General features: G+C 35.3%; 1 protein-coding gene across 1 annotated transcript; it reads left to right on the plus strand.

Annotated features, from left to right (window-relative positions):
• Positions 1-547: 547 nt before the first annotated feature.
• On the plus strand, positions 548-10,579 carry otomp (otolith matrix protein). The gene is made up of 9 exons (XM_060873892.1): positions 548-620; positions 3,344-3,480; positions 3,788-3,890; positions 4,990-5,175; positions 6,087-6,261; positions 6,434-6,501; positions 8,429-8,613; positions 9,195-9,366; positions 10,089-10,579. Exons 1-9 carry the CDS (start codon positions 548-550, stop codon positions 10,097-10,099), a joined length of 1,110 nt encoding a protein of 369 aa, XP_060729875.1. The 3' UTR covers positions 10,100-10,579.
• Positions 10,580-12,245: the final 1,666 nt, after the last annotated feature.

Raw genomic sequence — 12,245 nt, forward strand, 5'->3', positions numbered from 1 at the left:
CCCATTGATTATAGGGTAGGCAACAAGGGAAATAGGAAGTAGATCTGGTATCAAGTGGCCTACATGCCTCTTCAACCATCCTTATTGCTAGGACAAAAGATTCTGCTGTGCCTCTCGTCTCTATCAGTAATCTCAATCAAACCTGGCTCGCTCTAGAGCCAAACTTTTAATCCCCAGAAGGCTTTAGTGACCATCCACAAAAAGCCATTGTGTGTAGCTTAATTATAACCCCTGATATGACCTGACCAGGGGAGGTGAAGTGTGCAAAAATGCTGCATGCCATCAGCTCTCAGAGGATCGAAAGAGAAACACTAGACCACTAAGTGGAAAATGACCACCCAGTGTTAGCTAATGGAACAGCTCGCCTCTTGTCCGGTTTTCTGGGTGCTGGGAGAGAGTGGCAATGTGAGCCTTCAGAGCTTTTTCACTCACTCTCTCTCTCTTTCTCTCTCTCTCTCTCACTCTCTCACACACACACACACAAATGATATGTTACTTTCCGCATACTTCTTCAAGCATTTGAGAGACTCTTCTTCTCAAAGGCAAGATGGAGCAAACAGCAGGCTTGCTTTTAGCTTTTCTCCTGGTTGCAATGGTCAGTGGGGCCACCATCCAAAGCAGTGAGTATTCATTAAATCAATGCAAATAAGTGTCACTTTTTCTGATTGAATGGTAAAGACATGGCACAACAATGTGTGTACTGGTAGCTAAAATAACTGGTAGTGCTGCATCGGTAAGTACATAACTGATGTCATTTGGAACCTTTAGGTATCTAAAGGCAAGGCAATAAATCTTTTTTGGATAAATATGAAATACAAGGAAGTTCTTACATGTTGATGAGTGAATGGTCAAGTTAGATTCGATTATAGACAGGAAGGCTATATACATTATCTCAGATAAACACACTTTACAACCGTGATGAACAGAAAAGCATACAACACATCGAACCTGGTGGTAGATTGGGGTCAATCTGCCAGCATGAGAACATGAATCTGGGGCTGCAGCATTCACAGTACTCTCTTGTGTAAGAGGTTTGGTTACACTTACTACATTTAAATGACTTTGAAGCATTATTACCTTATTAACTAATTTAAAACTAAATGAACATAAAAAGGATTATTTAATAAGTACTACATTACTACCTATTAAAATTCTCAGTTATTACTGCAATCTGGCTCTAAACCTTTTTACAGCTTTTACGCAAATGACTAATATAAACCAGAAATATATCAGAGTAGCATATTTTAAAGTGCTGCCATATTAACTGGCATTTATTTTATTTTTTTTTTTGTGCAAAAAAATTTTTTTGGCTATACTTTCTTATATAAAAATAAACTTTAACTTATACAAATGATCAAAATCAAACAAAGAATGCAAATCTAGAATATGTAGCAGAACCGATTTACACAGAAAGTACTATATCTTATAAGGTACCTAAGATACCATAGTATTGTAAGGTAAAGTCACTGTAGTTCATACTGTAACTATAAAGTAAACTGTAAAGTGTAACTACTTTAGTGCTTAATATTTACATCATGTTATAATCACACATTTGAACTTTACTTACATACTCCACAGGACCTACAGATTAGTAGTATTTTTTAACTTCTATGTTAAAGTATATCTAAATGTTACTCATAATATTACTTAGATATTCAGTTTACGATTATGTCCAAAATTATTACCTATTAAATGATCAGTATTAACTGCACTGCATCTCCTATTATTGCAAGACTGGCATTTTTCATATAACGTATATTTAATATGTGCTTTAAAAAACATAACATTACTAATATATTTTACCCTAGGTTAAGCTGAAATTTGAAAAAAAAAAAATCATTATTTTCCTTTGAATGAATGTTAAGTAATTATATAACACTACAATTACAATTCCCCCTTTAAATAGCATACATAATGTACCTATAATGTCCTATAAAGGTTCAGTTTAGTAATTATTATTATGTTCGAGGGCAATGAATTGAAATATACCTGCTACTTTTCATGCTGCGTTTAGTTTACAGAAATATACATTGCAAAGTATGAGTAGTTCATTTCAGTAATTTCACCATAACATTATAATTACTATGTTCACTATTACGTTATAATTACATAATTATTTTACCTTTACTTTTGTACTGTCTTGTGAAAAGTAATTATCGGTTATACATTACGTGTTGTAGCATGCCTTGTTTTTTTTCTCATCTTTGTTATTTTATATATATATATATATATATATATATATATATATATATATATATATATATATATATATTTTTTTTTTTTTTTTGCAAGTTAAGCTTTTAATTTAAAAAAACACTAATAAAAAAGAAGTACTTAATTATTACCTAATATATAATACATATGTATTGATACAATTACTGATATATTTTACACAATGGAAAGTACAAAGTTTCTTTATTTCTTTTACTTTCTTTTATTACTTGCATAGTACGTGGAAAGTTTTATTTGCTAAGTACGACAATAAATACCTTTTAAATTCAGTGATTAGTGCATTGTGTGTTATGTAAATGTTGAATATTTCCACAACATTATTATTTTTTTTTTACATGTTTTACCTTTACTACCTTTACATAATCTCATACTGAAGTAGTTTACTTATAAATTATGTATCATTTTTCCATCATATTATTATAAATATTAAATTAAATATTTATTTTTTTTTATAGTAAATTCTTGCTGTATTAGCAGTTTTTGCATAATTTACATTTACTACCTCTGTTAAAACCCTATATAGAAATTTATAAGATTACTTAGTATCTATTATCCACTTTACAGTAATTCTGATCGGGTTTCTATCAATTATACAAAGTGCTTCAATAATTAAAAAAGCATATGAAATGTGAAAAGTAATCAAAGAATATTAGTTACTAAGCTAAACCGAGGAACGAACGGAAATGCAATGTTTTTAGGTCTTGAGGTTTTTCATTTGTAATTACATTTAGTAAAATTAAGTGACTAGATCATAATGAGCTGAGAGCTAATCGAAACATATATCTTTCACAAAACTTTAAACTTTCAAAGAATTTACTATGTGCTTTAAATTATAAAGTATGTAAGGTATAAATATTAAATATTATTTTATATATAAATATATATTATTAAATATATATTATTTTTATAATAAATTATAAATATTATATAAGGTATGCACCGGAATATATTTTACGTAATACATCAAATTACATAATTACATAATAAAAAAATTAAGCCATATTTGTATTTGAATTTGGAAACTTTTCAAATTTTTCTTCCTCTTAAGGCTTTGGAGTAGGTTTTCTTTTCATGCTAATTTAAAGATAAAGCCCGGCTTCCATTTGTGCAGTCACTTGGTGTGCAGTTTCTGAGATAGAGGAGCAGAAGTGTCTGGATCTGGCCGGCAACATCACGTTACGGAACGTCCGTGGGAAACTGCAGTGTGTGAGAGGTCAGAGTGCGACGGACTGCATGCAAAGGATTAAGGTGGGAAATGTTGCTGTTACAGCAATTATCTTATTGTTAATTCTCTTATTTTGCTTTTACTACACAGTATTTCATTGCCTTAGTTCATTGCTGATTTAAGAACATAATGTTTTTTTGTCCGTTTATTGTTGCTTTCAATATTGTGGAACGTCCTAAAAACAAGTAAACAGTTGAATGAAAGTGATCTTTATTAAAATTTATTAAAATAATTTTTTCTTGTTATTTTTTTCTTTTGCTAACCTTTTTGCTAACTTTGTCATTAAAATGAAGCAACATGATGGTAAACTTTTTTTTTCTTTTTAAACAGAATGGCACGGCCGACGCTGCCTCCATGTATCCTGACGAGATCTACACTGCTGGTATTTGTTACGGGTTAGATGTCGCTGTAGGAGAATCGCACAACGGAATCGGTTAGCACTATTATATATTTTCAACATCATACAGTGAAAGTGTACAAACCTTTTTTGGGGGTGTTTGAGAGTATTGTTTACGACCACGAATTAAAAACAATAGCGCTCAGGTATTAATAACTAAAACTAAAACTAAGTCTAGAGACTCAGGGAGTCAAAATATTTCTTTTGATTGATTTTACCTTAGGTTATGGATCGTTATATTGTGTATGTATTTATTTATTTGTTTAATTAATTAATAAATTATAAATTAATAAATTAATCATATCTTACAAGCAAACAAACACATAAATAAATAAATAAATAAATAAATAAATAAATAAATAAATAAATGTGTTTGTTTGCTTGTAAGATATGATTAATTTATTAATTTATTAATTTCTATTTTTTTTATGAATTAAGCAAATAAATAAATACATACACAATATAATGATCCAAAAATAAATAAAAAATAAATAAATAAATCCAGAAATCAAACAAATCTTACAAGCAAATAAATAAATAAATAAATAAATAAATAAATAAATAAATAAATAAATAAATAAATAAATGTGTTTGTTTCTTTGTAAGATTTGTTTGATTTCTGGATTTATTTATTTATTTTTAGTTAGTTTGTTTAAATTAACTTTGAGAGAATTCCTTTATAAATGATTTGATTGTTTGTCACAAAAGATAATTTTTTTTTAGCTAAATTTTAAAATAGAGCTACATACTTTTCTCTCTCTCCTAACAAGAACTTTCTCCTTCTCCACTTATCCACAAGCTCGTGCTGATGGGATTAGGACCTTTTATTATTCAATATTTCTATTAATATTATGATAATAATAAAAATCTATCTTTTAGAGTAAATGTATCTGAACATTGTTTATTTAATTTCTTTACATTTTATTCAAATATCACACCAGTGATCATGAATATTAATGTATATAAATGTTTTATACTTTTAAACTTGTTTTTCTTTTTCATCCCTTATGAAATTCATGGCTTAATTTGGACTAATCCTAATCTAATTAGATATAATGCCATTTTAATTGGAAACAGAGTTTATGACCAAAACATTTCTGTCTGATGGCTGCTTGTTCTCCTTACTGTCCTTCAGATGGCATTAATTACTATGTGGTGGCACTGGCGCGCAGGTCCTCGGGCGACCTGTCCCTGCTGGAGATGCACGAGCGAAGTTCCTGCCACCCGGGAATCCGCACAACCGTAGGCTGGACGGTGCCCATTGGCTTCCTGGTCAACACGTCGCAGATCAGCGTGGACGAGCAGTGCAATTTCCCACATGGTAAGTAGCAGTAGAACATTAAACACTGCAGATCAATTAAAAAAAACACCAAAAAACTACACATATCACGATTAATTAAGGTGTTGATTGCTGGTTTTCTTACAAAAATTTATATTTGTGTATAAAACCTGTATTTACAAATAACACATGCATAAATTTGCATAATTAATATCAACCGAACTGTGGTATAAATGTGTACTCTTTAAATCTCTCTAACATCAAGAGATTACTCTTTAATCAGTGCTACATACTATTATAAAAGAGTATCATTTTATTTCAACATATCAACAAATTTCTAATTGAGAATAGGAATCTAGAAACCTATTCACTGTTGGGTTTCAATATTTTTATTGCTACAAAAACTAGTAAAATACATGTTATGTTATGGATGCAAGTTAAAATAAGTCAAAGTCATATTGTAAGTCAAAATAAAAAAATCGGTTTAACAACAGAGACAATTTAACCACGTTTGTTTGTATTTTTCCATGAAAATATAGCAAGTAATATACTTATACAACAACGACTTGCTACGAACTTCAAAGTGTGCAACTGTTTCTTTCCCTTGTAGTCCCAAAAAAACCCAAGTCACTCAATACATTAGTTCAAGACTTTCCAGCAGGTAATAAAAGGAAGGTTTTCAAATATAACGGGGTAGAAATTCGAATACCGCTACTGTAGAACTTTTCCAGCTTCTACATTAAAAAAATATAAACTGAAAAAGTGAAAGAAAACAAAAGATTCCTGTTTGGTAAATGAGGTTAAGATTAGGATTAGGTGTAGGTGTAGCATTACTGAACCTTATTAACACACAAGTCAAATCGAATACACTACAAAGATAGAGTTACAACTGTATGTGTGTGTGTAAGTGTGGGAGTGTGTGCTAAGTGACTTTAACAATCCTTCTCCCATAGCGGTGGGAGATTTCTTTGGATATAGCTGTGTCCCAGGGGCAAAAGACCCGGAGCATGATCCCAAAGGCAACAATCCCAGAAACCTTTGTGAGGCCTGCATAGGTGATGAGAACGACCGGCACATTTGCGCCAACAACCCGCGGGAACGGCACTACGGGGAGGCAGGAGCTCTCAGGTACAGTTTCTGTTGAATGGCAAAGACCAGCCTACTGTATGTCCGAGTCTTATTCAAATTAATTATGAGGTGAGAGGTATTTTTAAAACCATTTTACACGTTTAAAAGGGTTTATACGTGGCATGTTCTGGATGAATCAGCTTTGCTTTGCTTCTTGTTCTGTAATTTGCAGGTGTGTAGCGGAGAACCTTGGAGATGTGGCTTTTGTGAAACACACTACTGTCTTTGACAACCTCAATGGTATGCAATTTGCTTAACCATTCCTTTGATTCAAATTGTAAAAAACTAACCTATATTCTTAGTGGGTAGGTGGCTTGGTGGTTAGAACACTTGCCTTACACTACCAGGGTTGAGGGTTTAATTACTGTGTACGTGGAGCTTGCAGGCTTTCCCTGTGTTTCTGGGGTTTCCTCCAGGTACTCCGGTTTCCTTACCCAGTCCGAAGACATGCCTTTTAATCTGATTGGCTTTTCTACGTATATTACCTGTAATTGTGCCCTGTGTTGGGTTGGTACCTTGTCCATGATGTCCCTTGCCTTGTCCCCTGGGTCACCAGGGTAGACCCCAGGAACCCTGCGACCCTGTGCAGGATAAGCGCTATAGAAAATTAATAGATGGATGGATAGATGGATGGATGGATTGAAAGATGTTCCTATTGCAATTTGAAAGAACTTACGTTTCTTCTATCCATGATTTTTAGTAAAGGGGTGAATGTCTTAACAGGGGTGAATTTGTTTAGATAAGTAACATGGTTGAATGAATCTTGTGGCACTAATATGGGCACAAAATGGTATCCCAATCATGGAATCACCCTTGTCTGTAGGGAACTCTTTTACGTTGATGGCATTTGGCAGATGCCTTTATACAGAGCAACTTACATGTAACCTCATTTTATACAACTGAGGGTTAAGGGCCTTGCTCAGGAGCCTAGCAGTGGCAACTCGGTGGACTTGGGATTCAAACTCACAACCTTCTTATCTGTAATCCAACACCTTACCCTTGACCTATAAATTGTTATTAATCCATACCTAACAATCTAATATGAATAGAATACAAAGGTGAATTTTTGATGAAATATTTTCAGGACTATTTTCTTCTCAAGTCTTTTTGTTTTGTTGACCGATATTTATGGTTTAGCAGAATACCTCCTTACTGCAAGACAGGACTATACAAAGAATATGTCTTATCAAAGAAAAATGCCAAATATGTCTCTTTAATCTGTTGAGAACCAGCAGGGGGCAGTATTTTATAAGATTGTAGCTCTGAGGTAAAAAAAAAAAGTCCAGGTGTCTGGCTAATGAGCCTCGCTAAACCATGCCTGGCTATTTCAAGCGTCAACCATGCTGTGAATTTTGATCTGACTCATGCTTTGGAGCAGATCTGTGATCTCGGCTTTTACAAGGTACATTTATCATGCAAATCTTAATCAACATCTTTCAGGCTGTAGAATGAACATCTTCTTGGAATAGAAGGTAATCCAAGATTATAAACCACAGCGCTGTTAAATTCTTTAATCTGATTGGTCAGAAGGTGTTTCAGGTTTGACTGTTATTTAAATCGTTAATATGTTAATAATGAGTAACAAAACTTAATTTTGGGGGCACGGTGGCTTAGTGGTTAGCACGTTTGCCTCACACCTCCAGGGTTGGGGGTTCGATTCCCACCTCCGCCTTGTGTGTGTGGAGTTTGCATGTTCTCCCCGTGCCTCGGGGGTTTCCTCCGGGTACTCCGGTTTCCTCCCCCGGTCCAAAGACATGCATGGTAGGTTGATTGGCATCTCTGGAAAATTGTCCGTAGTGTGTGATTGGGTGAGTGAATGAGAGTGTGTGTGTGTGTGTGTGTGTGTGCCCTGCGATGGGTTGGCACTCCGTCCAGGGTGTATCCTGCCTTGATGCCCGATGACGCCTGAGATAGGCACAGGCTCCCCGTGACCCGAGGTAGTTCGGATAAGCGGTAGAAAATGAATGAATGAATGAAAAACTTAATTTTTAATAAATCAAAATCCTACAATCGTTGATATGGTGAAGCTTCTTCAAGTTTATATAACTTTTAAAGAAGGAGTCTACAGTGCCAGAATAGTGTGTTGCGGTCACACCCAGGTTGCTTAACAGGCTACACAAAAAAACAGGATATATTTGATGATCCAAGGTTTATCTCCATGTGTAAGGTAAGAACCAGGAGTCATGGGCTCTGGATATAGAGATGGAAGACCTGAAGCTACTGTGCCCAGATGGAGGTGAAGCACCTCCCTCGGAACATGCGCGATGCCACCTGGCCGCGGTGCCCGCCAACGCTGTGGTGGTGCGCCTGGAGGATAAATGCCGCGTTTACAAGTTCCTGGAACGTGTTCAGGTCAGCGCTTTGTGCCAGCTGGCACACTCTCTTAGTCAGTGAGAGGAAAAGTACTGGTGTTCTTTCATGGAACAAATATCAGAGGAGTAGAATTAAACACTTCTCAAAAAAAAAAAAAAAAAAAACATAATCCATTACACACCAAGGTGATGAAAGACAATCATTTCCTGTCTAAAAGTGATAACAGATGCATACAAGGTTTAAATAATTCAAATGACATCAATTTGACATTGATTGAAGAAATATACACACAACCCTGCGATGAACTACGATGAACTCATTCATTCTCATTTTTTTAGTCTGTATTTTCTATCCCTGATTTTTTTTTTTTGTTGCGTACACGTTTGAAGATGGTCTAGACACTAATGAGTAACTCCATCTTGAACGCTTCTAATGAAGACAAATCTGGCAACCTCAGAAGGCTAGGTATTTTACATAATCTAAAAAGTTGCTGTGTTACCTGACTTGTAAATACCTCCAACTTTTTATGAATGAATATTGATGTTATTTTTGAACCCGACTAGCTAATTTACTATTCTCAGCATTTTTATTCAATCCCTGATTTGTTGCTTTTCCTCCAGAATGTGTTTGCCAATGCCACGCAGGGATTCTCACTCTTCAGCTCGGTGAAGTATGGACAGCCTGATGTTATGTTCAGCGACTCGACTCTGAAGCTGATGAGGGTGATGGGGACTTACCAGTCCTGGCTGGGACACAGTTACACCACCATGCTTCAGGCGTTCGAGTGTGAAGGTAAACTCTGTCAGCGCTTTAAATAACTGAGTAAGTCTGTCACATCACTCTAGGGTTCTAGGATATGGTTCGTTTCATTTTGCGATGACAAAATGACAATGCTTCAAGTGCACCAGGCAAAAAAAAAACCCCTCAAAGTTAATTTTTTTTAATGCTTTTTTAATGTTTTTTTAATGAGAAGTTTAGAGTATAAAGATCTGCTACCGTGTCTTACATGTTGTCATGTGACTGTAGCATTAGTACATTAGCATTAGTTCTAGCTGCATGGCTAAAATTAATGTTCTCGTTTGAATAGAGATATATAATCTAGTTTATACACACCTTATGTTATTTAACAACTAAAAATGTTATAACCATTGACATAGTAAGGTTTGGAGATGCTTGTTTAACATTTATGGAAGTTATGGAGTCTCCAGATAAAACAGTTTGTCTGTATTTACTCACTTTAATCTAATTTACTAACTAATAAATTACTAAATAAAAATGATTCAAATTATAAGTGATAAGAGGAATAAACCTTACTGTTATATATATATATAAAAAAAAACAACAACTTTGGGGTGAATCTCTGCTTTTCTTTGTATAAGGAAGTCATTGATAATTTTCATGTAACTACATACCCTTAATGTGTTTTATTCCTTGATTAATATGCATTTATGACTTAATTCTATAGTTGATTTCAATTCCTAACAAGAACTTTCTCTTTCTTCGCTTATCCACAGGCTTGTGCTGATGGGATTAGTACTCTCTCTCTTTTTCTCTCTCTCTCTCTTTCTTCCTCTTTCCCACCCTCTCCCTCCTCCCTCTTTCAGAAATTCCCATCCCTATACACTTTGCCAAGTTCTCATTCCCAAGCCTCCTGATTTTTTCCCCCTCCTCTCCCCATTCCTTCATTGGTAACTTGCCGTCCACATCCCGCTACATACTGTACGCTATCCGATCTGCGATCTTACAGAGGACGAAGGCCTACGAGGTTGCTTCATGCTGTGAAGGGATTCATTCTACTGAGCCTATACTGTGCTAAATCATCATGGGTTAATGTCCCCTTAGTGGAGTCATTGCCTTTATTTTCCATGGCTTCGTAGAATTTAATTACATATTAATCTACAGAAAAAAAACAAAACAGATGATTCTGGAGCCATTAGTCTAGCAAGCCACCCTTAGCCCAGGTTGTTTGTATAACAGCAACAGCTGAAAAGAGCTCAGATTTTTGAACCTGCATTCCTATGTTTGACGATCTGATTGCAACAGCTACCTGAGCTTAGAGTTTGTTTATCTAGAGAATCTTTCCCACATTTCAACTTCACTCTGGAAAATGTTCTCTCGGTTCACGCATACTCATGCCATTTTGGAAGGATCTCAACACAGGTGCTCAAACAATGCGGTCTTCAGGACTTGAACAATATTTCATGTAAATAGTCTTTTGTTTCTTTAATTTCTAGAAAAGATCTAAATGAACCACTTATTACCAATAAATAAAAACTATGAAAAAGTGAAAACAGCCCTGTTTTTTTTTTTTTTTTACGCATCAGAATATGCATTTTTTATGTGAGTTTTATGCAGCAATGCAGTGGGAATGGTGCAATAATAAATCTCTGGCATGGACGAGCGTAGCTTATTCATGAGATGCTTTGGCGTGACAACACAAATGTATTATAAATGATAACGACATCTAATATAGGGTACTAATGGATTGGTTTCAGCACGGCAACACAGCTAATGAACATTAGCGATTTTGATTCCGGGTTAATTAAGCATTTGTTAGGCACATGCAGCCTAATGACCTTGATGTCGAAAGCACACATATCTAATTATTATTCGACCGTGTACTTTCTTGAGCGGCCGATTTTTCACAGTTTAGCATTAATTATACGTCATTGTGCGACATTATGGGACGTTGTAATTAACCTTTTGCCCTCGAAGATGTCATAAGTGTATTGCTTTTGAAACAAAATGCCATGGAAAACGCTACTGGATTCAGTTATGCGTTGTGAAAGCTGATCAGATGATTATTATATCCAAAAATGGATATAAGAAGATATTGTTAAGTCTTTATTAATCATGATTCTGCAGTGCCACTACAGTACATTACAACGCTGCTAAACTCACTTCTGACTGTCCGAAGGTGTGAATTCATTTTATAATAAGGCAAAGGAACAGGATTAAGAACTAAAGCAGGGTTAACTCTATAAACAGTAGGTTACAGAATCAAAACAAATGCTGTGTTCAACATAATAGTTCGGAAGGTGTATTTGGTCCAACATGAGATATTAGCTTATGTCAACATGGCTGCTCATAGCATCAACAACACATAATCTCTTGACTTTGACTTTAACTTTAAAAGAGCTGTAAAACTGACCATACATTTTCATTCATTCATTCATCTTCTACCGCTTATCCGAACTACCTCGGGTCACGGGGATCCTGTGCCTGTCTCAGGCATCATCGGGCATCAAGGCAGGATACGCCCTGGACGGAGTGCCAACCCATTGCAGGGCACACACACACACACACACACTCTCATTCACTCATGCAATCACACACTAGGGACAATTTTCCAGAGATGCCAATCAACCTACCATGCATGTCTTTGGACCGGGGGAGGAAACCGGAGTACCCGGAGGAAACCCCCGAAGGCACGGGGAGAACATGCAAACTCCACACACACAAGGTGGAGGCGGGAATCGAACCTTGGAGGTGTGAGGCGAACATGCTAACCACACGTGCTAACCACTAAGCCACCGTGCCCCCCTTGAACGTGATACAAAAAAATTTAATTCAGACAGAAACAGTTGCCCACATTAGGAACCAGGCCAATGGCAGGACAAGGGTTACGATAAAAAAAAAAAAAAAAAAAAGCTCTGATTTAGTCAATTTTA

This window comes from Tachysurus vachellii, chromosome 7, assembly GCF_030014155.1.
Source record: "Tachysurus vachellii isolate PV-2020 chromosome 7, HZAU_Pvac_v1, whole genome shotgun sequence".
In the NCBI taxonomy this organism is placed as follows: Eukaryota; Metazoa; Chordata; class Actinopteri; order Siluriformes; family Bagridae; genus Tachysurus; species Tachysurus vachellii.

Excerpts from the sequence above, each read along its gene's own strand:
- otomp (XM_060873892.1), top strand. The coding sequence starts at position 548 with ATGGAGCAAACAGCAGGCTTGCTTTTAGCTTTTCTCCTGGTTGCAATG. Across the intron at positions 6,262-6,433 it reads GGGGAGGCAGGAGCTCTCAG|GTGTGTAGCGGAGAACCTTG; the intron begins GTACAGTTTCTG and ends TGTAATTTGCAG. Across the intron at positions 6,502-8,428 it reads TGTCTTTGACAACCTCAATG|GTAAGAACCAGGAGTCATGG; the intron begins GTATGCAATTTG and ends TCCATGTGTAAG.